Source organism: Balaenoptera physalus, assembly GCF_965194825.1.
Source record: "Balaenoptera physalus genome assembly, chromosome: 7".
In the NCBI taxonomy this organism is placed as follows: Eukaryota; Metazoa; Chordata; class Mammalia; order Artiodactyla; family Balaenopteridae; genus Balaenoptera; species Balaenoptera physalus.
This window is the reverse complement of record NC_138886.1, coordinates 36,883,808-36,906,870: the sequence shown is the minus strand read 5'-3', so window position 1 is coordinate 36,906,870 and position 23,063 is coordinate 36,883,808. Positions and strand designations below refer to the sequence as shown.

Here is a 23,063-nt window from a genome sequence, read left to right as displayed (position 1 = left end):
GTAAGAAGTCTGGCAACGAGCAGGAGACTGTGTATCTACGTGTGTGTGTGTGTGTGTGTGTGTGTGTGTGTGTGTGTGTGTGTGTGTGTGTGTGTGTGTGTGTGTGTGTGTGTGTGTGTGTCGCGCAGCTCGTGTAAGAAGTCTGGCAACGAGCAGGAGACTGTGTATCTACGTGTGTGTGTGTGTGTGTGTGTGTGTGTGTGTGTGTGTGTGTGTGTGTCGCGCAAGTTCACAATCTATCACGACCCTGCTCTCCGACCCAAGTCCCCGATGCCCCAGACTTGCACTCACTGCCAGTTCCTGCCGTATGTGCTCAGTGGTTGCCTCCAAGGCCCGTGTGCCTTTGGTGGCCTCATCCTCCACAGCTTTCACAGTCTTAAGCAGTGATGTCACATTGGTCACCATCACCTGGGGGCATCAGAGGAGGGAGGGAAGGAGGGATCATTTTAAGGAACAGGAGGAAGCACAGTGATCCGCTCCCTCCCCAGAAGCAGCTCTCATTTCCTCCGACCTTGGCAGAGTTCTTGAGCTGCCACACGGCAGGGTCATCCCCAACTTTGCCAGCTGCAGCCTTTGTTGCACTGATGAGGTCTCCCAGGGCCTTGGCCACATCTTTCACTGCGTTGATCAGCACCACCTGTGTGGGAGAGCAGAGGCTCTGGTCTGTGGGAAGAAAAGGGGGAACAGGAAGTGGTTCTGGCCAGAATTAGGGTGTGAGTTGGATACCTGGGTCTCTGGGTCCTCGGCTCCCAGGCTGGCTGCACCCAGCTTGACCACATCGGCAAGGCGGGTGATGGTGGCCACAGAGGACTGGGCAGCCTGTGCCAACTTCTCCTGGCTCCCAGCTGCATTCTGCACCAGGACCTTGGTGTCCTCCACCAGCACCTTTGCAGTCTTCAGAATGCCCTCTCTGGGGGAGGGTCCGGCCTAGTCAGCTCTTCTCAGGCCTCCCCTGGCCCCTCCAGCCTCTGTGGCCCAAACCCCACCCTGCCTCCATGAGGCCCAGTGCCCTCCTCACCGGTGGTCAGCGAAAGTTTCAGCGCCCTCTCGATTGAGTGTGCCAGCGGTAGCGAACATGATGGTGGTGTCGAGGTCAGCAATGATGCCGGACACAGCACTGGCTGCCGTGATGCAGGCCTGGGTGCCACGATTCCCAGCCTGGAGCGCAGCCAGCACGTGGGAGACCTGGGGGAGGAGAGTCATGTGGCGACTGTGGCCGGTGCCCCGTGAAAGGGAAAGGTCACCGGTGTCTGAGAGAAGGGACAGAGGAGAGGGCTGGGAAGGCTGGAGGAGGATGGGAAAGGCTGCAGGGTTGGGGAGCCTGGCCCTCAGTCCGTGGGGATGAGCTCGGTCACCTTCTCAGAGACTCTCCGGGCACACTCTATGAGCTCCTTCTTGGTGTAGGCGTCACTGGGGCTGCACTGCAGGGCGCCTGCCTTGGTGACCAGAGCAGCACAGCCGTGTCCCAGTTCCTGAACCCGGTGCTTGATGTGGGCACCTATCTGTGAGCAGATGAAAAAGGGAGATGGATTTTACAAGAGGCGCTCAGGTACGTCCAGTGCGCTCAGAGGAGTCACTAAGGACCTAAGAAACCATGCACTGCAGACAGAGGTAGTGAGAAAAAGCGCCTAGCACAGGCTTGTCCTGTTTCATAGCCTTTAGTCAGCAGGTCACCTCCCACACATGGAAAATACTGGCTTGTGGGCACCAGCTGTGAGGACCTTGTTAAGCACAGTGAGGAGGAGGGGAGAAGCACTTCATGCTGGGGTATCTGAATCAGAGGCCATGGCTTACAATTTGGCCTGTGTGCGGTTGTGGAGGGGTTTGGGGTTGGGGATTAGGTGTGTCATGCTAAGATCCAATTACTTGCTTTCTTGGAAAGCCAGGAGCTTAGGGAAGGAGGCGCTTCAGGGCTTTACAACACGGAAGAACTAGGAAGGGAATACAGGCTTGCAGCACAGCAGAAAAGCAGCCACAGGCCCAGAGGAGGGTCAGCAGAGAAACAGAGGCAGACCAGGAAAGCTCTAGATCCCGGGCTGTCTCCTTTATGCCTGTGACCAAAGGCTTTGATGCTGTCCCTATGCAGAGCCCTGATCACTCTTTCGTGGAGTGGCCCTGAGGAGTTCCCCTTTCTATGAAAGATCAGAAGGGGTGAGGGTGGGACAGCCCCAGAGGCTGACATGATGGGACAAGGGGCATGCCTCTGGGGTTTTCTGTGAGGCGCTGGGGAAGGTCACAACTGCCTCCACGTTACCTCTTCATTTTCAGCAGCCACAGCTGCAGGCTTGGCCTGTGAGGCCAGACGGCCATAGTCACTGGTCAGCTGGTTAGCGAGAGGGCCCAGCTCCTCAGGGCTGGTGTTTGACTTCGTTACCTGGAGACAGTGGAAGAAGTGAAGTTATGTCCAAACTCAACTTTCCAAGAGCAGTCCTCTTATTCTCTCCCAAACTCACCATCTCCTGAACGGTGACAGCAATGGCCTTGGCTGTCCGCACCATAGTTGTCTGGTAATCCACGAAGGAACCTTCTGGTTCACCCATTGGTCCTTCATCTAGCTAAGGGGAGAGAATGGGGGAAGGGGAAAGATTGTTGGTCTCTGCCACTGGGCTCAGGGACCCTGGTCCACAGTAGGCTCTGTCCATGGGCACCCCAAGACTCCAACCTGGTTGATGGCCTGGGTGATGGAGTCCACCATGCCGCCGACAACCCCGGCAGCACTGGCTGCCTCGTTGAGGGTGGCTGTCAGGTCCTCCACGGCTTCTGTCATCATCTGTACAGCCTCCTCCAGGGCTTCCTGGGTGTGAGCTGCTTGCTGTGGGGCAGAGTGAGTGAGCTGGGGCCCAGCTGTTCCTGCTTCTCTTACTATAGAAGCAGCCTCTCAACGCAGCCCTCAGTACCTTGGGGTTACCGCCAGCCTCCTTGGCTGTGTACAGCAACTGCAGGGCAGACTCAGCCAAGGTTTTGGTCTGGTCCAGGAGTGCCATCTGCTGAGGGTGACTCAGGGTCTTGGAGGCAGCACCCACTGCAGCCAAGGTGAGTGGCTCAAAGTACTGGGCCATCTGGGACACCTGAGGCAAGGGATTGGAATGGGTCAGCCGGGCCAGGTACCCTTGTTTACCCTATCCCGGTCTCCCCACGTGTCTCCCCAGGTACCTTGTGTCCCAGCTGGGAGGCTTCCGCCCGGGCAGCACTGGCCAGTGGCTCAATAAGATGGGAGATCTCCTGCACTGCAGTGAGCATCTGGGTATGCAAGGCCTGGGGAGGAAGTGAACTTTAGCTCTGACTGTGACCTGCAAAGGGACCCTCTAGTTGCACAGGACCCCACTCTTCCTTCCACATCCAACTAACTAACCCCCTTGGCATGTTCCATACCCTCGATGTTTCTATGAAGCCCATTCCCAGATCCCCCACCTTCCTCAAGCCTGCCACAGCTCCTCCCAGACACCTTTCATAGAACCCCCTTCCCCCTTACCTCTTGAGAGATTCCCTCACGGGGAGCAAGCTGCTGGCTGATTGCGGCAAGGGAAGCCTGGTCTAGGTCCCGCAGACAGCTGTTCAGAGCTGCAATGGCCGCCTCACACTCCAGTTGCCCTGGAGCCTTGTCCCTGCAGACACATCACAGGCTCCAACACCAAGAATGTCCCTTTAACTTAAGGCTAACCTGCCTTTCCCTGTATCCCCCAAATCTTGGACAACAAGTGTCCTCCAACACCATCCCATCTCATTGCATCTAAGTGCCCACCCCTCCATTCTGTCACAACGTATATCCCCCAGTCACACCGGTTCTCCAGCCCACCCCCTGTACCTCATGCTTGTAATGAGCTTCTTGATGGAGTCTGAGACAGTACGGGAGTGGCCAGCCAGCACCGACCAGCGCGGGGGGTCCCGGGGGTTGACTGCCAGGGCCCGGGCTGTCTGGATTAGGCCCCCAGCACTCTCCAACATTGTCTTGGCAGAGATCACAATGGGCTCCATGGCAGCCCGGCCCTGGGGAGAGGGGAAGCAGGGAGGTGAATCTCAAGACTCCTGGGAAGATGAGGCAGCAGACGGCCCATCCGTTCTGCCTTCACCCGGCCTCACCTCGGGGCTGATCTGGGCGGGAACGCTGGAGAACTCAGGGTTGGACGCAAAGGCACTCAGATTGTCCACAGCCTCCAGCAGCGGGGCCGTTGCTGCTCGGCACTGTGCACGGTTCTCCTCTGTGAAGGCCCCGTCCAGCGCCTGGAGAGGGAGTGATGGGGAGGCCCTCAGGACGGACTGCAGACAAAGGCGGTGCAGCCCAGGTCTCCCTCCTGAGCTTAAAGGGTGTGGGGAGAGGCTGGTGATGACCAGCGTGGATAGGAAAGGCCTTGGGCTCAGGCAGGTGGGATTTGGTAGAAAGCCTCAGGGAATGACAGGGGGTCAGGGGAGAGAAAACTGGATAGGTCAGGGAGAGGCTGAGAATTCAAACACCGGGAACCTTGATGGTCTTGACAAGATTGGCCGTGCTGTTGGCCACCTCCTTGGCCGATTGTACGAACTGGCGCTTGGCGGTAGGATTGGCAGTCCGGGCAGAAGCCAGGCGGCAACTGTTACACAGTGCAGACGTGTGTTTGGCCACAATGGTGGCTGCAGAGAGCACCTGAGGAGACAGAAACGTGCAAGAGCCACGATGAGGGCAGGAGGGAAGTGTCCACTCCAGGGAGCAGCCCCTTTTGCTTGGGGGATGTATAGCCATACCCTTGGAAGTCTAATTTGGAAAGACAAAGTCACCCGAAAAGTCCAGATCTGGGAGACAGAGAGATACCCAAAGATGAGCATGAGCAGGGTGTGGGGGAAAGGAAGATGAAAAGCTGACACACTAATGGAGAAATAGTAACAGGCTCTGTAGGACAGTGAGCTCAAACATCCATAAAGAGGTGGTGAACTTGGCAGTAACTGAAGGAACAATGAGAAGCACGGCCGGAGAAGACAATGACCCAGAGATGCTGTGGGTGGGAGGTCAGAGCTGGGGCCCCAACCTCTCCTTCCCCACGTGTCCTGCATTTCCCTCTCCCCTCAGGGGCTGGTCTGTCCTGGCTCAGCAGCCTTTCCCAGGCTTGTCCGTGGTGCCTGTCCCTTTGACTTACCTGGGCCTGGGTGCAGCCAGGCTCTCCCAAACTCTGACAGGCCATCTGAATTGCCTGGTTTGCTCGGGCAAACTGCGTGGGCTCCACCAGCCCTTGCTGTCCAGCTTGGCTATTGGGGTCAGAGACGCCAACCAGATATGCAGCCTGGGGAGAGAGAAGAGGTAGGGTGAGGAATAAGGAATATTCCTTAGGTGGGACTCGAATAGCGATAGTGGGGACAAAGGGGAGCAGGGGTAAGTTTAGTGGCCAGGGTTCTATGTGAGTGGAGGTATTAGCTACAGTTACACTACGAGAGGGAAAAAAACCTCTCCTGTTTTGTTAAATTTGTTCAAACATTTCAGAAGATTAAAAAAGTACAAAAAAAAAAGGAAAGACACACAATAAGGTTTTTATTAAAATTCTATGTGTATGTGTTTGTATGCTGGGTCTTAAGGTGAAAAGTACTGCTTACTGTAAGTGGCAGTAAAAAAAAAGTTTGAAAGCCACATACACACACACACAAAACCTCTTTTAGAGATAGTTGTAAAACTACAGAGGGTGTTAGGCTAATTAACACTTACGATACCTCCAAGCTTCAGAAATTTGGAAAGAGGGAAGGGATGGGTATAATGGTTGCCAAAATCTGTTTTTGCTTGGAAGACCATCATAAGGTTTGATTCTTACTTCACCCAACACATGGTAGCTTTGCTTTTTCCTCTTCATGCTTTTCCAGAAATAAGTCAAACCATATACAGCAGGCCACCCAACAGAACAGGACACAGGGAGGTAGGGAGATTGAAGGAGCAGGATGATAGGCCTTCAGGGAAACAGTCTGAGATGATGAGCTCTCAAGCCAGTTTGTTTTAAGGATTCATATATGAAAGCAAAATACTCTGAGCTAATAGGTCGTTTTACACTTCATAATGTAGAAAAGGCAAAGTTAAGTGGTGACGCAAGTAACTGGAAATTTAGTCCCTGGTACTACTCTAATAAGGTAACAATTATGTGGGAACTTTCCAGGTGGTCCAGTGGTTAAGACTTCCACTGCAGGAAGCCCAGGTTCGATCCCTGGTCAGGGAACTAAGATCCCACATGCCCTGCGGCACACCCCCCTGCTCCGCGCCCCCCCCCAAAGTAATAATTATGTGAAAATAATTTGCATATGCTAATCAGCATATACCAAGAAAGCTGGGTCTGGAAACAGCCCAATGATTGGACAGTGTAATGATAACTCAAAGCACCAGGGCTCAGGAGTGACAGTGATCAGAATTGCTGGTGTTCTATGATTGCTGACAAATATCTCTACTTTAGGAGGGGGAAAGATCCCCAGTTTCCATACAGTTGGCTTTGCAAGCATAACTTTTTGACTTATCTGCAAGTGTGTCAGGCTGCGAGGAGGTGGGGTAGGGAAAGCAGGGGCATTCCAGGGACCATCTCAGGAGAATAACCTGTGCAGCTGCCTCGGTGAAGCCGCAGAGGGCCTTGGAGGCTGTGGCAATGGCCTCCCCAAACTCTGGCAGGTTTCCGTTCTTGGCATTTTGGGAGATGCCAGTCATGGCCTCACCCAGTACCTGAGGAACAGAGTGTGTCAGGAGAGTCAGAGCCTGTCCTCAGAGGGATAGAGCAGCCCCCGGTTAGTTCCATCTCCCTGTCCTCTGCCCTCCTGGGTTCCTGGGTGCACTTACCTTTGAGTTTTCCATGACACTGTCCAGGCAGCCAAAGTAGGACATGTCATTGATGGGCTGGACCGGGTTCTCTAGGAGTTCCCGGACCGTCTGTAGAGGGGGAGGGTGAAGTGAGATCCAAGACGCCCCCTCACCCTCCAACCAAGAACCCTTTCCTCAACCTCAACCCCATTTAGCCTGACAGAGCCCACCTCCAATTCCCGCAGGGCATTGTCACACTCTTTCTGGCCTGGCGCCTGCTGGGTGCACATGGTGATGAGCTGGTTGATGCTGTCCGTTACTGCCCTGTGAGGAAGAGAAAGTCAAGTGAATGGGTGCAAAGGTCATCATTTCTGCATCCTGTACGTGGAGGAAGTCTCTAGCCATTTCTCTTTTGCCTAGAACAACTCCTAAGCCAGGGACTTCTCATGAGATGTCCCCTCCCCAGTCTCTTCAACATTCTAGGGCTGGGCTTCCCAGCTCCTACGTACCGGGCAGCTGCAGCCAGCTGACTCTTGAGGTTGGGGGCTGCAGGGTCTGTGGACAGGGCTTTGGCGGCCAGAAGAAGTTTGCTTGAAGACATGGAGATGCCCTTCAAGTTGGACACAACCTGGGCACGGTCCTCCTGGCTCTGTTGAAGGCAAGAAGGTCAACACATTGTCCAGTCCTTTCTTATCTGTCTCTAAAAGGGATCTTCTGTCCCAGACACTCAAGTACTGCTAGAGACTGGGGAGGGGAGTGAGCCAGGAGCAGGTGAGGACTCCGTGGTCACAGAGATGCCTCTGTTCTAACCCTTGAACAGGACCCAGTGCCTCTTCGTACCGGAGCCTGGCCTGCCATCTCCACACCAGCTTCCAGGAAGGTGCTGAAGTCCTGTCCGAATCGACCTGAGGCTCGAGCCAGGTCCTGAGGGGTTCCCCGAGAGGCCTGCACCAGTTCTGTGGCTGCCTGATTTAGCCCAGCAGCGGCTTCATTCAGCCGGCTCTGAGCTTCTTGAAAAGTCCCGGTGCTGGGGGGAAGCTGCAGGGTCAGAGACAAAATCAGGTGCAAGAATGGGAAATGACGTGAGGGAGAGTCTGGTAAAGGAGCGCTGAGAGGTGGGCACAGAGCCTGGGGGCAATGAAGGGGGATACATCTGGGGAGTCAGGGTCAAGGAGAGGTCCAGAGGTAGAAGCTTGGAGTCCTTCATCCTCCCTGTGTTCCCCCCACACCCCTGTCCTCCTACCGAGTCACTCAGGAGTCGCTTGCTGGCATCTCCCACTGCTCTCAGGGCATTGTCCACATCTCGCTGACCAGGCAGGCAGCTGACGCAGCGGTTCAGGGCCTGGGTCACTGCTTTAGCCACCTGAGGTGGGAAAGGAGACAGGGGTTGCCAAAATGGAAACAACTGGGAGATCCCCTCCTCCACCCATGGGAGACTCTGAAAGTGAAAGCAGAAAGGGGCTGTTTTAGCTGAACAGACTAGGGTATCACGTTAGGATATCAACTGATGGTGACCAAACTTCCCCAAATGTGGCTTTCAGCTAGGCCCCTGCCTCAGTCTAGCTAAGACACTTCTACTAAGACTGAGAAGGAAGGGGGGAATCCAGAGAGGAGCTGCGGTGTTGATGAGACTCTTCCCCCGTCAGGGTAGGCCTTCTGACGGGATCTGGGGGAGAGGGAGGGAGTGGCCCTGTCCCAATACCTGACCTGCGCAAGCCGCTGCTGGCTCTCAGGGTCCCCTGGATGGCCAGCTGCCTTCTTCGCCTCCTCGATGAGGCTGCTGGCCTTGTCCAGTACATCACTGGCTGTGTCTAGCACAATGGCTTGCACCGCAGGATCTGATGTCAGGGCAGCTACGCCCCTGGCGGCTTGGGCCAGTGACCGCAGCCCACCTGCCACATCCCGAGCTGCGATACCTGGGGAAACAAGGAGAGAGGAAGGAGGGGAAAAGGCACCTTCACTGCCAGGCCCTGATGCCGGTGGCTTCCTCTGTCCAACTCCCATTCCCCTATCCTCCTCACCACATGCCCCATTCCCAGCCCTGTCCACGTACCTGCGTAATTCTCATTGCCCTGGGCAACCTCCCCCAGCAGCTGGGCGATGGCAGAGCTCACTGCTTTGGTGCTGTTGCCCAGGTCCTGGGCACACTTCTCCATCTAGGGATGAAGGGGGAGATTCAGGGGATCAGGTGCAGGAGGAACGGGGAAGAGGGAACCTGAGAAGCTATTCAGGGACAGCTGGCAGTTTGAATGAAGGTTCTGGGCAGCTCTGGGGCACGGGTGACAAGGAAGACCTCAGAGTTTGAGTAAGAATGAGGTCTTTCGAATACCTACCGTCTCCCCAGGTAAGGGCTTAAGCTTGCCATCTCGAGCTGCTGCCTTCACTTCCTGCAGATCTCTCTCTAGATTCTGTACCACACTCAGAGCAGAATCCATCTCCAGAGGCCCACATGCTTCCTGAGCCTACAAAGATACGGGGGGCGGGGGGGTTGAGGTGTAGGAGGTACGCTGTGTCTCCCTCACACCTCAGGTCACACAATTACCCATTTTAGGATATTCTGAACAGATTCTCCATCATCCTATGACCCCCCCCCTCATCTTCCAAAAAGAGAGCCAGCTCCTATACCTTCTGGGCAGCGGTACGGAGTTCAGCCAGTGCGGTGCCAAGGTTTTTAGCACACTGACTCAGCTGCATGGCCGATGCCTGGTCCTGAACTGTTGGCACTGAGGCCTTCGCGGCTGCCACCATCTTCCCACCTGGCTGTTGGGGAACAGGTGGGCAGATGAACTGTACCATACGCCCTCTGGGCTTGGGTACAGGGACTGATGACGGTCAGGATGTGGTGAGCACTGGGGCTCAGTACTGGGAGAGAGGCTATTGGCAGAGATTGAAATTGATTAAATATAAAGTCTTATTGAGGAGTGGGAAGGGTCTGGTCTGAGTGGTGAGCGGAAGGTGCCTTGCCTGCAGGAAGCTCTGGCTGGCAGCGATGAGGGCTAGCTGCGCACTGGGACTGTCAGGCTGGGCTTGGCTCCCTCGGACGCCCTGCACCAGCAGTGGAATCTGCTCTGCCACAGCCTGTAGGTGAAAATGTCATCAGAGTCACTTCTCCGCAAGCTGGGGGAAAAGTCCCCCATCTCCCACGCCTCCTCCCGCCCCCAGGCGCTTCCTGGCGTCTCACCTTGCAGCTCTGCATCAGCTGTGGCTGGGGGCCGGCAGAGGCCTTGGGGGTGGAGGCTGCATGTTGGGCCGCAGCGATGGTCTGTGTAGCTGAGGCTGCAGCCTGCTTGGCTGCGTGCTTTAAGGACAGAATAGTGAGGACGAGGCCCAGACATTCCTATACCCTGTCCCTGGCTTACCCTGCCCGTGCTATCCCCCAAGGAAACATCAGCGTCCCCGCACATCCCTCCTAGTTTCACTCCTCCCACAGCACCTACACTGGCTTGGTTCCCAGCCTCACCTCCAGGCGCTGCACCAGCTTTTTCTTGATGGCGTTCTGTGCGGCTGCGTTGGTCGCCATGCGGAGACCCTCAGCTGCCTCCCGCAGCCGCTGCTGCTGCTCCTCACTGTCAGGGTGGGCGGCTGCCCCCTGAGAAGTGGCCAGGGGACAGTTACCACCCTGCGTCCCTGTGGACCCGAAACAAGCTCTTCCCTGACCCCTCCAAACTCAGAGGTATTTTCCTGAAGTCATTTCTAACCACCCCCACTGAAAGGTAATCATAGTTGAGACGAGCTACCTCAGGCAGGCAAAAGGGGAGCCTAAAGGGGCTCTGGCTTCCGTCTGGGATGCTGAAATCCCTTCCTTAGGTAGAATTGTTTCTGCTTCCCCTCTCTGGGGAAGCGGCCGTATTTCTAGCCCCCCTCCCCACAAAATACCACTAGCAAATGGGGGTGAGCAGGGCTCTCTGGGACAAGAAGGATGCAGTTTAGAGCAGGGATCTCAGGGATACCAAAGCAGGGGCCCTGGTTACTCCTGCAAAATGAAGAGCCCCAGAGCCCAGGGAGCCTGGGAATCTATTGGCTTCTTCCTGACAGTCCTCTGCACCCTTGTGTCCCTGTGTCCCACTGCCTTGTCTTTCTCTGTGCTGCTAGCAGCGGATCCCCTGGGACTGAATGCCCGCGTGCATTCACAGGAGACCAGGAAGCAGAGGGATCCAGGAAGCAGACAGGTGGTGGCAGCAAAGTAGGAACCGCAGGCCTTGGACTTAGAGGAAGAAAAAGGGTACAGTTTCCTGTCAGTCAGCAAGGACTCTGGGAGTCACACTGGCTGGAAGCCTGGCGCCATCCACTCACCGCCTAGGGGTGTATTTATTTCCTCAGTGCTCCTGTTTTTTGTTCTCTTGTATCTTCTACTTTTCACCTCCCATAAATGAGGGTGACTATCTGGACCCTTCTACTTCCCTACAGGGCCCAGTCTGGGGGTCTGCACAGAAGGCTCTCTACCTTGGCAGCCTCCACCATCTTGGCTGTGGCATCGGCCAGGATCTTAGCGGCGCTTAAGAGCTTGCGGGAATTCTCCAGATCACTCTCCCCCTCAGCATCCGCCTTGATGGCATTGACCAAGTCAGAGGTGGCTTGGGCTAGGATGCGGGCCTGTCGTACCATCTCACCTGAGAGCGAAGGCACAGTCAGCGAAGGGAGCCAGAGACACTGAGAGGGTGTTGTGGTGGAGGAAAGTGGTGCAGACAAGGTAGGTAGGGCTTTTAGGGACAGTAAGGAGACACAAAAGTTCTTGAGGTGATTTCCCTGGAGTTACTGTTTCCTGGGTTTAGGATCTTGGAAAGGAACGGATTTCCTGGTGCATTTTGATGGGGGGAGGGGCGGGGGGGCAGTCTCCAATGGGTATTTTCCACAAGTAGTCTTGAGAGGATGAGACTCCTTGTGAAGGATTTTGGGGGTTAGGGAGTAGAATGGGGATGCTATCTCTTAATACCATTTTCCATCTATTTTTGTGTATACTTTGGTATGTTCTTTAAATACACCAAGGAAGGCAGAGCAGATATCATATTCCTGCTTTACAGATGGGGAACTGGAGATTTCAGAGATTAAACACCCAGCCCACTGTGCTGAGTCCTTGGTGGGGGGGTGATGGGTCTACAAGGGAATTTCCAGTGGACTCGGGGAACCTCACTGGGATTCTCTGTCTTCCCAGGGGGCTGTCCTTACCAGCATCACCCATGGAGCTAAAGATGTTCTCGGTGACAGTGAGGATGGTGTCAGTGGCCTGGTCATAGCGGCCAGCAGGCCCAGCCCCTGTGGCGTGGGCCCTCACGTGCTGCAGCAGCTCATTCAGGGCCTGGGTGACAGCTGTAGCCGCTGCTCCCACTCCCCGCAATAGCTGCCCGTCCTCTGTGGCGGCCTGGGAGGCGGACACGCAGCCCTCCACGGCTTTGGCCACTAGCCGTCCGGCCTCCACCAGCTGCTCTTGGCAGACAGGGGAGCTGATAGTAGGAGCCACCACCTGTGGGCACAGTGAGTGTCAGAGATGGAGGGGAGGGAAAGGGGTCATGAGGTAGGGGTGTCTGTGGTATTCACAATAGTTATTAGGTTGGGTAGTGAGGACTTGGGGGCCAAAGAGATAAAATGAGAGGCTCTGTGTGTGTGGTAGCATCACCCCTAGGCACAGGCTGCAGCAACCTTCGGGGCTCACCTTGGTACAGGCCACCAGCTGGGAGGTGGACAGGGCACACTGTGTTGCTGCAGCAATAACCTGGGTCTGAAGCCCTGAGTCCTCTGTTCGCTGGGCCACACTCTTGGCCTTGAGGACCAAGGCAGCTGCAGCACTTGCCACGGCCTTGGCTAGTTGCATGAGCACCTCCTGTGAGAAAACGGCAGTCAGCATGGCCTGAGAGCCAGCTTGGGATCCACGGACGCTTCTCAGAGGCATAAGCTGTTTCATTAGTCCCACCGACTCCAATCACAGAACAGTGTGTGCAGAAGCAACCAGAACCTACCCCAAGCCCCTGCCTCGAGCACCAAGTGGGACAGAACCCCCACCAAGGAACAAACCCACACCAAGAGAAACAGTGTCTACACCAAAGGGAGAAACGCATGAGGCGGATACACTCGGACGGCAATGGGGAGGGAGGGTGGGACGCACTGTTACAATGGGGTGGAGGGAGGGGTCCCTCCCACCCGCAGCGTCTTTTCTCCATTTCTTCTCAATCTTGGTTGGAAGCAGTCACCCTGGAGTCTTGGGAACAAGTCCCTGTACTACCCTTCGGACCCCATTTTCTCAAGTCCTGCCTGTGCCGTGCCTCCCCAGCTCCCGTCATGTTCTGCTCCCCCAGGAGGCCAGGGGAGGGGGCAGAGCGAGTGTATGCGGCTCAGAGAGGACAAAGCTGGGAAGGCCCAGGCCAGAGGCCGTTACCGTGGGGGGATCGGGGGGAGATGGAACCCCAGCCCCTCTGGGCGCACAGATCTGCATGGGAAATCCAGGATGACAAGTCAGCTGAGGAGATGGGCATGGGGTGGGAAGGGGGAGCGAGAGGACAGCATCCTCCGGGTGTGTGGTCTAAAGGACTGGAAGTGGGGCTTCAAGATGCCCTCAAGTTGGGGTGAGGGCTACATATGGGGAAGACCGGGAAAGATGACAGGTGGCCAAAAACATATCACCAATAAGGGCCAAGGGTGAACTAACAGGTTAAGTTTGGATTCAGGGGTTCTGAATTCTTATCCCCAAAAAAGGGACTGGGGGTTCCCAGGGTCATCCCCGGAAACAGAGGTTCAGGTTGGCTCTGAGGGGTCAATTTACAGTAGCAGGACTGGAGCTGGATTCAGGACCAGAGGTTGCCTCCTAGAAGCTGGGGTTCTGGGGCTTGGGTAAGTCACCAACCTGGAAGTGGGGGTCAGTATCACTTTCCCCAATTTGCTGCAACAGCTCCCCACTGGCCTGGCCCACGTTCCCAGCTGCTTGCAGCAGGTTCTGACGGGGCTGTGGAGAGTGAACACCGGTCAGAAGCTGCCTAATCCCTGCCCACATGTCCACGGGTCCTACACACCCATGGGTCTCACACTTCCATCCTGCAACCTGGACCGCCCCCTTCTCCTTGGGCTCAAACCCTCCCCTCTCCCTAGAGCCAACCCCTGGCCCCTGACCTCGGCACTGGCCGGCTGGGCACTGCGCAGCAGTTCTGACACCGCCCCCGCCAGGCCCTTTGCTGCCTGCAGCAGGGGCCGGCCACTGCCACCTTCGTCCTCCAGCAGGGCAGCCAGCAGCTTCACGCCACGGGACATCTCCGTCAGGTTGGAGGAGATTGTGGTGACTGCACAGCCCACTGCGGTGTAGTCTGTCTCGGCAGGGTCCCCTGGCGGGAGAAGGAAGAAGAGGAGGCCAGTCACAGGCAGTTAGTCACACACACGTCCTGAGAGAGATGTACACACAAAGTCCCTTCCATGAGTCAAGGTGCGGTCACACCGAGCCAGTCACACTCATGCTTGCACGTGCTCGCCCTCCCCTCCGCCACCGCACACAGAGGGCTGGGCATCCGGCCTACCTGCTGTCAGGTTCACCACGGAGGCAGTACCGGCTGTGATGGCGTCTACCTGGGAGTGGATTTCATGCTTTGATTCATCCATCTTGTTCTTACGCCAGGCTTTCGAGGCCTGAGAGGAAAGAGAAGAAAACCTCAGGATCTGCTCTGCTGCAGTTAACCCCAACCCTGTTCCCTGGAGTCCCAGCTTCAGCACCATCGGCCTCTCCTCCATCCCATACTCACAGCATCCTGGCCCAGAGGGGGCAGAGTGTCAAAGTCATCCAGAGTGGCCTGGGCAGCCTGCACAGCCTGCATGCTGGAGTTGATGGTTCCAGTGAGTGCCTGCTGGGCTGACGTCTATGAGACAAAGAGAGAAGTAACAGGGAACATTCAGAGGAGACAGAAGGTAAAAGAGAGCCTGAGGCCGAGAAGGAGACAAATAGGGACAGGGGAAAGACTGCCAAACTCCTGGCTAGGCCCAGCCAAGGGGGGCTAGGCCCGGAATCGCGGCGGCAGTGGGGGCACTCTTACCAAAGGAGGCATGTGTCCTCGATGCATCTGGCCACTGGTAACCTGCTGCTGGGCAGGTGGCATGCTTCCCACCTGGAAATTTTCAGGACCAGAGGCTCCGGAGCGCATGATGGCAGGCAGGGCCACGGAGCCATGCTCCACCTTCCCCACCCGGTTACACTGCTGCTGAAGGACTGTTGACCTAGAGAGGGGACGTACGGGGAGCACTCCGAGGACCCCCTCCTCTCATCCCTTCCCACCCCGCTCTACCGCCTCCGCACGTCCTATGGTCTGGGCGGTGCGTGAGGTCTCACCACAGCCTGCGACTGGTCAGAGGCATCCTAAGGACTCCCCACCTCCCACAGTCCTTGGGGTCATGCCTTGCCTTCCCTGCCCGAGGGATGGGGTCAGCCCAGTTCCCCTCGTACTTCTTGGGGGACACTGAGTCCTCCAGCATAGTAGACTCCTCGTCTCCCTCCAGCCCAAAGTGATCCTTGCTTTTTTTCTGTAGGGAGAAAAAAAGAACAAGAGTTAAAGAAGAGGGAAGTGGAAAAGGCAGCCTTCTCATTCTGCAGTCAGCCATCTTCCGGAACCTGGGTCCCCATTTCTAAAGGATCGGCTTGGGGACAAGGTAAGGGAGGAGAAGGAGAAGGTGGGGGTCAGGCAGTGCTTACCTTCTTAAGGATGATATCGATGTAGCCAGCAATGAGCTGTGCGATCTGCTCCCCCTCGGTTGTCTGCACCGAGTAGTAGCCATCTTGGTAGTCCCCGAAATCCTAGGGGGACAAGGTGGGGACTCAGTGGGAAAGCCTGAATCCACCCAGGATGGGAAAGGGTGGGGCGGAAGCCCAAGGTCGAGCTGATGAGGGGCGCTTCCCCACCCCGTGCCAACAGCCTCTCGGACAAGAGCCTTTCTTCAACCTCCTATTTCATTTTCCTTGGAGGGAAATATTTTATTTCCGAGGAGTGCTCTTTATGCTGCATAGTTTCAAATGTGTGGCATTTAGGAAATCTCTCTTCTCTCACCCTGAATTGGGAGGACACATTTATCATTTATCATTAAATGACCATAGTTAAGGATTAGTACTAGTATCCAAAATGGAAAAACCACCTTTACTAATTTCCCTTCTCAGTGGGCCACTTCCTCAAGGTAGGATCAGTTTTCAATTCATAATGCCAAAACATAAAGCTAGAGGAGGAAACTACTATAAGTAGCTGTTGCTGAAAGAGGGGAGGCTTATTTTTCTTTCTGTCACCTTTTTCTTCCCTCTCCCCAAGTTTCCTGTGATCTCAGCTTGCTGGTTATGGTTTTGTTCTGTTGATTTTAAAAAAATTGTTTCATTTAAGCTTCCCTCATTCTCCAGGAGAGTTTCCCCTCTATTCTAATCTCCATGTTCCTGCAATAGTTCCAAAGTTTTCCTTTTTTCTGGAGTTGCATTCAGTGCACCTATCCCTGAGCAGGGGCGCGGGGGAGACCTCTGTGGCTGCCCCCTCTCTGAAAACTCCAAAGCCCTTTCTCCCCCGAGACCCCAGCTCACCAGGGTGAAGCTCTTGGGAGAGGCAGCCCAGCGTTTGATGTTGGTGAGGTTCCATTCCTGGATCACCTCTTTAGTCTTCTCGTCCACTCGCATCACACACTCCTTAGTGATGCCCAGAAGCCTGGGCACCAACTTATTTTTTCCTTTCATCTTTTCCTGTGGGGCAGAGGTTGTCATTGGTGGTGTTGGTCAGGGGATCAGATCCAGACCACAGTGGGGTGCTGAGGTGGGCAGGAGAGCTAAACCAGGGTGTCTATGGATGGACCCGGGACAAGGCTATGTTACGATAAAGGGAAAGGGAAGGAAAATGCAGGGGAAGGAGGGAAGTGATGGTGGAGAACTGACAAAGAGGCAAGTTTTCACAAGGAAGAGAATGGGATTCTTGGGGAACAACAGGAAATGTGACTGGGGGCAGGGTTAGAGACTCAGAGAGGAAAGGGTAAGAGTGAAAATAAGGGCAGGCAGAGAGAAGAATCCGTAACCCACCTTGACCAGGAAGAAGGAGACGCCGTACGTCTTGAGGGAACGGGCTAGCTTCACGTAGCGTACCTTGGCCTCGATCTCACTCATCTGTCCACAGTTCTTGTGTGCCTTCGAGTATGAAATGGGGAAACATTTAGCAAAATGTGGGGAGGATGATATCACAGATGAGGAGTTAAGTTGGGATGTGAACTATGATGGGAGAGCATTATGGGAACAGAGGAAAGGTTAGGGGATGCAGGCTATAAAAAATTAGAAGGTGAGGGGATGGGGCTGATAAAGGATATGCAGAAGCGATTATTCAAGAAGCCAGGGATACAGTTAAGGAACTTGCAGACATTCTGTAGAAGTGAATGGATGGTTAGGAAGTAGAAGGTCAAACACAAGGCCTTTTGGGCTGGGGATTCAAAGAGTGGGGATAACACCTTCCGTCTGTACGAAGATATATACTCTTCACAGTAATCTGGGCATACTATCTCGTTTGATTCCCCTATCAATCCTACTCAGGAAAGATAGTTATCCCATGTTAGAGGTAAAGAAAAGAAAACAAGATTACTGAACTGAGTTCCACAGCAGATGCAGTGTGCAGGTGGAGACCAGAAGCCCAGGTCTTCTGCTTTCTTGGTGCAGGAGGGGTGGGAGAACAGCTTGGAGGGTGGAAGCAGGGTAGGGGTGATGAGGAGGGGGCGGGGGTCCATTTAGTCAGTAGGATTAAGCAGCAAAGCTCCCGGGTCATCCCAAACACTTTCCCCATCCCCATTCACCTGGAAGATCTTACGCTCTCCCTTCTGCTTCACATATTCCTTGGGCAGGAAGTCCTTCAGGCTACACCAGAAAAGGGAGGGTCAGCATGTAGTGGACAGCATCAGGGCTATGTGGGCCATGGACTGTGGGCCTAGGGCTGTAAGGAAATGTCTAGGAGAGTATTATCTTTGGGGAGAAGGAAGACTCAAGGGACTAGAGTCTGGATCGTCCCTGAAATCGAGATGACTTAGTACTAACTCTTGAATACAGCCTGTGTCCCTCCTTACAGAGAAAGAGACTAAGGCAACTTGAGTTGGAGGCTCATTCCTTCAGGAAAAGAGGGTCGAGAGCACAATTTTAGGGAACCAAGAGCAGAAGGAGTTCACTAGAAGGATGACCATGCTTGTAGGAAGCTGAGAAAGCCACACCAAACTGTATATATTCTGAGAAATACCAGTGGATGAGACCTGTGAGACTTTTGAAATCTGATGTTCCCTGTGACGAAAATGTAGTTTCCCTCTGGCTATTGCAGTACAATTCTTCAGAGCATCTCAGAAAAGTTACATGCTTACTTCAGAGGTAGGGGGCAGGGGCAGAGATTCTGGACTACATTTATATTCCACATGAGGCCAGGGAGGAGACAAATGGACGATGGAGGCTGCAAAGGTACCCATATGGGTCAGACCCTGGGACCTGAGAAGAGGAAATAGGGGAGAAGGTCTGGGATGGAGACAGGCCCATTGTGCTGGGGCCACAGTGGGAGGGAGTCCTGGGCCCTGACAGGGTATGGGATGAGGGTCACTCACTCGAGGAAACCAGCCTTGTGCTTCTGCTCATTGTGGGGCCCAAACTGGATCTGGCATTGGAAGCCAGCGAACTCACAGGCCTTGTCGAAGGAGACAGGGTGGGAGCCATTCAGGATGTCATCTCGTGCCTGCAGAGCACAGTGAAAGGAGGCGAATGTTGTCTGGGGTACAGAGATACCCCCACTGCGCTTCTGCCTCTCTCCCTACCACCCCATGCCAGGCAAGTCCTCTCCCTACCTGCACATAGAGAAGGTTCAGCTGGACAGGGTCCCGGGAGTCCACATTCTGGTCTGAGTAGAAGAACTTCCTCCGGAGCAGAAGCGTCTCGTGCTCCTCCACTCCCTGTTCCCTCAGCGTCCGGCCATGGTCCAGCCAGTTCACTGGGACACGGAGAGTCCCCTCAATGTCAAGCCCCTAGAGCCCCTGTGCCATCTAATCTCTGGCTGTTTGTTTCTTCATTTCCTACCCTCTCTCACTAATATGTTAAGTTCCGTGAGTGTAGGACTCTGTTTTACTACAGATGCATCCCCAGTGTTTAAACAGTGCCTTGCAAAAGCAAGTATTCAGTAAATAACACAGAAACGGCTGCCCCTGCCACCCTGATTGTTTCGAATGCCCTCTTCTGTCCCTTTCTGCTTACGCTCGTCATCTGTGTGCAACTTCTGCTTTAGTTTCTCCATCTTCTTTTCATCTCGCAGCAGTGTCTTGTCCTTTCGTAAGGTCCCTGTCACCTCCTCCTTCTTCTCTTCCATGAGCTCTCGAACCAGTGAATATTCATCATGGTTGGTGATGCCTGGGGGAGGGGGTGGGTTGGCAGCATCCCAGGCACTGCAGCCAGGTCTTCCGGCAGAGCTGGGAACTCCCCCTGAGCCTCCAGCCCCACGAGCCCCTTACCAATGCGGGCACAGATGGTCATGAGCATGTCAGTGACGGTCTTAGAGTCGTCCACCATGACAGTCTTCACAGTGCCATCCAGCATACGGATCTTCAAGGGCCTCTGTTTCTTCCTGTACTCCATGGTGTCCTATTGGGGCAGGAATAGGAGGCAGGGGCCCACTTTAAGCTAAAGGTATTACTTCCTTTTTAGGCAGCCAGAGGCAGGAGGAAAGTAGATTACTAAAAGGAAGACTATGGTGGCTCGCTCGAAAGCAGGGTATTATGACTGCCTGTAATAGAAAAAAAGCATGGGGGAGGTCAGAGACAACAGACGCGGGTGTTGAAAATAGGAAGTGGAAGGAGGGAAGTGATGGAAGAGGATATTGGTGGTCCTTGATGAAGTCATACTCACCCCATTTCGGAGCATGTAGTAATCCAAAGCTTTCCCGGCCTCCAGCCATATACCCTTTTTGGGGTCATCGTCTGACAGAAATAGCCCAAAGTCGCTGGCTAAAAGAGAGGATGGATCACCTCAGACTTATAAGGACCCCAGTGTGGCTGAATGGCTGCACCATTGCCCCTTATTATTTTCTCAGTGATCCGGGGCCTAAAGGGAAGGGACGAAACCAAGGAGCACAGACCTGAGCGATGAGAAGCCTTGGGGGACAACAAAGTCATCCCCCAAGGCCAAGAGCCTGGGAATGAGAAGGGATCAAGGACTCCTGCCCCAGCCATCTGGGTAGTCAGACTCACGAGGGCCAGCCAGGGCCTCTGGGATCCGCTCACGGATGATGCGACAGGCGTCATACACCATGGTAGACGGCTCGAACTGCATCGTCTTCACCACATTCCCAATGCTGATCTTCAGCGAAAGTGCAACCATGGTGGCGGCTTCTCCTCTCCAGCCTGGCTATACCTGACCTATGGTATCAGGGCATTAGAATACACCCTTGTTGGAGGAGAGGAGGCCCCCCAGATGGAGCCCCAGGAAAGGGAGTCACCAAAACAGATAGCAGTGAAGTTGTTTTTGTTTTATTTAATAATTTTAAAGAATGAAAGATGAGTTGCATCAGATGGATGTCTAAGGTGTCTAAGACATCTGAAGGAGAGGCTGGTCTGCAAGGTACAAAAGCAGGTCTGAAACGCAGTGTTACCCGAGGACACCGCCCCGCCCCCAGCACTGGAATCTGTGCCTCCCTTTTTTCTTCCAAGTGTTTCTCTCTTACCCTTGTCCCTGCTCACCTCCTTTCCCAGCCCCGCCTCTGCCCTGTTTTCATCCTTCCTGGTTCAGTCTTCTTCTCTGTCTCTTACTATACCCTGCTGGCTTCATCCTGTCTGGAATTTTCAGAGCTCTGCCCTGACTCATCATATGATCTTCCCTCTCACAGCTTTAGCCTCCTCCTCTGCAGAATGAAGACGTTATATTAGATAATCCCCAAGGGCTCTTGAGACCTGCAAACACTGTCTCTAGCTAGTCCGGCAGGGAGGCCAAACACTTGCTGTTCAATCCATCCAGGCCCACTTGTCTCAGCTTTCCTCTAACCTGACGTGCTAGGGGCCTCCCGGAGGAGCTTGGCCCATGTTTGGTTCCCCAGCAGTCAAGCTAGAATCATGATTTTCTAATCCAAAGGGATCTCCGAAGTGATCTACTCAACTCTTTAATTTTGCTGAAGGGGAATCAGAGAGAGAGAGAGAGAGAGAGAGTGTGTGAGTGTGTGTGTGTGTGTGTGTGTGTGGTGTGTGTGTTTCAAAGCAGGTCAGAGAAAGAGCCCAGTCCTTCTAACTCAGTCCTTGCTCCTTCTAAGTCACCAAGTTACTACCCAGTTCTCACCGTAACTCCTCCTATGCTCTCTCATCTTCAGTTAGTCCTTCTGAAACTCTGCCCTCCATCTCAGCTGCCTCTCCTGACAGTATTTTCATTGTGGCCAGGGACACCAGTCTCACCCAGCCCTCCCGGCACCACCTCTCAGTGGAGGCGGCAGGCAGTGCAGAGTGTACCAGACCACAAGTCTGCCTGACAGCTGATGATGTGACCCAGCTCTGCACAGAGATTGGTGCCTCTTACCTAAGAGAGTGAGCAAATCCAGGCTGCCCATTGCCCTCTCTGCAAACTGCTAGCCCCAAAGGGGAGAAAGCAGACTAGAGAGAAGGCTGGAAGCAGAGGTGGGGGTGTTAGGAAACAGCAGCTGGGGACCAGGGAACTTGGCAAGGGGTATGTTTTTGGAGGGTGAAGAGATTAGGAGGGATTGAAAATCTAGGTACAAACAGGAGGCGGGAGGCAGATGTGGGAAAGGTCTGGACCAGGGATCTGATAGACAATTTCTAACCTTATAAATAGTACAGGGTCTCAAAAAAGAAGCAGCCACAGCTCATCCTCTATCTTTACTCCCAAGAGCGGACTCTCCCAGTCTCCCCACTACTAGGTCTCTACTCCCCTCCCCATTCCTGGAGCACCTCTCCCCATAGCTGGACAGACCTGGCTGTTGGGTTGCTGGAAGGTCTGCGAAGCTGAGGGCACAATGAAAAGACCTTAGACCCTAAGCTGAAATTGCATGTCTCCCCCCATTTCCTCCGGACATATGGACACCCCCTTCTTCCTCAAGCACGGAAACCTCTGGTGAGACCCCGATAAGGGAGTTGAGTCATGGCTACCCTCACTTTCAGGCTGGTCCTCAGTGGACATCCACATGGCTACAAGAGGGTGAGGGAGGAAAGGGAATTGAGCGAGTTGGGGGCGATGATAGCACAGAACCAGGCCCCTGGAAGTATGGGGAGAAGCTGTCCAATTCCCGTTCCGGACTGAGAACTTTGCTCCCCTTTCTATCATGTTTTATGGAACAGCAACAATGCCCCCCCTCTGCGTCCCCCTCCCAGAGAACTCCTCCTCCCTCAAGACATTCCTGAGATGCATTCCAGAGGAGTTGGGCAATTGGAGCGGGGGGGGGGGGGTGGGGGGGGTGGGGGGGGTGGATAGAGGACAGGAGGTCAAATCCCCAGCAAGGAATGGAATGTAAATGTACTGGGGGTAAGGAATTTGGGGTACATAGAGAATACAGTCAGAGCAGGTACCCACAAAGGGAGCTGCAGAAAGGCAGGGAGTTACAGAGAGGGACAAAGGGAGACAGAAAGCTGAAGACAGAGTCAGAATGTAAGAGGGCTGGGGGAGTAACACTCAGTCTGTTACCAAATTTGGCCTCTGAGTCTGTAACCGCTGAGAGGGAGGGGAGGGTTGTGGGTGAGACTGACATATCCGGCCTCAGGCTGCTGGAGGCTCATTTAGGGCTGGACTGGGCAGCTGAAGGGCTGGACCTGACTTCCCCCAGCACGACCCTTCCCCACCTACATCCAGATCCATGCATATTCATTCTCCCTATGCACAGAGCCTATGTACCCCAGCCTATGCACAGAGCTCTTTCCCACAAAGCTACTTACACAGTCTCTACATACGCATTATCTCAAACACACAGCCCTACACAGATCCATCACAACCACGTCATCTTCCTATGGACTCCACCCCACGCACACAGCTGGGACGTACAAATACACCTCTATCGGCAAGCACACAGCACTCGGCCCCAACACCTCTCCTCCCGTTATACAGACATTCTCCTTCCATCCATCCAGCGAGCATTTTCGAGGGCGTGTTATGGGAAGGCCCTGGGCCAAACTCTCAGTGGTGGGTAAGCCCTAGCCTATGCCCTCAATGGGCTCCCAGTCAGCAGAGTGGATGAGCTACATACAAAGTTACAGAAGGCAGGATGTGGTAAGAACCAGGTGGTATGTGCTCATGGGAGGGATCCCTTTAGGTCAGGGAAGGGGGACTAAAATATCTTCACGAAAAGTGTCATTTGAAGTTAGAATTTAAAAAAATAAAGATAATAAAAAATAACAATGATCTATC

The 23,063-nt window shown here is 54.4% G+C and overlaps 1 protein-coding gene across 3 annotated transcripts in view; it reads right to left on the bottom strand.

The window, feature by feature from the left end:
- TLN1 (talin 1) overlaps nucleotides 1–23,063 on the bottom strand; it is a 31,809-nt gene that overhangs the window by 5,566 nt on the left and 3,180 nt on the right. For 2 of the 3 annotated variants that reach the window (XM_082468541.1, XM_082468540.1), the window contains exons 2-49: nucleotides 19,916–20,083; nucleotides 19,575–19,672; nucleotides 19,181–19,310; nucleotides 18,927–19,079; nucleotides 18,524–18,666; nucleotides 18,287–18,414; nucleotides 17,501–17,561; nucleotides 16,743–16,847; nucleotides 16,257–16,412; nucleotides 15,393–15,494; nucleotides 15,147–15,223; nucleotides 14,740–14,920; nucleotides 14,452–14,565; nucleotides 14,230–14,338; nucleotides 13,832–14,040; nucleotides 13,569–13,667; nucleotides 13,104–13,154; nucleotides 12,384–12,551; nucleotides 11,900–12,194; nucleotides 11,177–11,343; nucleotides 10,194–10,322; nucleotides 9,915–10,031; nucleotides 9,698–9,811; nucleotides 9,359–9,493; nucleotides 9,067–9,195; nucleotides 8,787–8,889; nucleotides 8,441–8,649; nucleotides 7,977–8,096; nucleotides 7,574–7,771; nucleotides 7,243–7,382; nucleotides 6,964–7,057; nucleotides 6,773–6,862; nucleotides 6,536–6,658; nucleotides 5,109–5,252; nucleotides 4,460–4,621; nucleotides 4,081–4,221; nucleotides 3,806–3,987; nucleotides 3,473–3,605; nucleotides 3,154–3,255; nucleotides 2,898–3,068; nucleotides 2,663–2,812; nucleotides 2,454–2,555; nucleotides 2,255–2,374; nucleotides 1,356–1,502; nucleotides 1,019–1,185; nucleotides 727–910; nucleotides 512–637; nucleotides 292–408 (exon numbers count right to left, since the gene is read on the bottom strand). In XM_082468541.1, the coding sequence (XP_082324667.1) occupies nucleotides 292–408; nucleotides 512–637; nucleotides 727–910; nucleotides 1,019–1,185; nucleotides 1,356–1,502; nucleotides 2,255–2,374; nucleotides 2,454–2,555; nucleotides 2,663–2,812; nucleotides 2,898–3,068; nucleotides 3,154–3,255; nucleotides 3,473–3,605; nucleotides 3,806–3,987; nucleotides 4,081–4,221; nucleotides 4,460–4,621; nucleotides 5,109–5,252; nucleotides 6,536–6,658; nucleotides 6,773–6,862; nucleotides 6,964–7,057; nucleotides 7,243–7,382; nucleotides 7,574–7,771; nucleotides 7,977–8,096; nucleotides 8,441–8,649; nucleotides 8,787–8,889; nucleotides 9,067–9,195; nucleotides 9,359–9,493; nucleotides 9,698–9,811; nucleotides 9,915–10,031; nucleotides 10,194–10,322; nucleotides 11,177–11,343; nucleotides 11,900–12,194; nucleotides 12,384–12,551; nucleotides 13,104–13,154; nucleotides 13,569–13,667; nucleotides 13,832–14,040; nucleotides 14,230–14,338; nucleotides 14,452–14,565; nucleotides 14,740–14,920; nucleotides 15,147–15,223; nucleotides 15,393–15,494; nucleotides 16,257–16,412; nucleotides 16,743–16,847; nucleotides 17,501–17,561; nucleotides 18,287–18,414; nucleotides 18,524–18,666; nucleotides 18,927–19,079; nucleotides 19,181–19,310; nucleotides 19,575–19,672; nucleotides 19,916–20,045 (6,525 nt within the window). In that variant the 5' untranslated portion in view covers nucleotides 20,046–20,083. The remainder of the gene's footprint in view (nucleotides 1–291; nucleotides 409–511; nucleotides 638–726; nucleotides 911–1,018; nucleotides 1,186–1,355; nucleotides 1,503–2,254; nucleotides 2,375–2,453; nucleotides 2,556–2,662; nucleotides 2,813–2,897; nucleotides 3,069–3,153; nucleotides 3,256–3,472; nucleotides 3,606–3,805; nucleotides 3,988–4,080; nucleotides 4,222–4,459; nucleotides 4,622–5,108; nucleotides 5,253–6,535; nucleotides 6,659–6,772; nucleotides 6,863–6,963; nucleotides 7,058–7,242; nucleotides 7,383–7,573; nucleotides 7,772–7,976; nucleotides 8,097–8,440; nucleotides 8,650–8,786; nucleotides 8,890–9,066; nucleotides 9,196–9,358; nucleotides 9,494–9,697; nucleotides 9,812–9,914; nucleotides 10,032–10,193; nucleotides 10,323–11,176; nucleotides 11,344–11,899; nucleotides 12,195–12,383; nucleotides 12,552–13,103; nucleotides 13,155–13,568; nucleotides 13,668–13,831; nucleotides 14,041–14,229; nucleotides 14,339–14,451; nucleotides 14,566–14,739; nucleotides 14,921–15,146; nucleotides 15,224–15,392; nucleotides 15,495–16,256; nucleotides 16,413–16,742; nucleotides 16,848–17,500; nucleotides 17,562–18,286; nucleotides 18,415–18,523; nucleotides 18,667–18,926; nucleotides 19,080–19,180; nucleotides 19,311–19,574; nucleotides 19,673–19,915; nucleotides 20,084–23,063) is intronic. The other variant, XM_082468542.1, reaches the window with a different exon arrangement.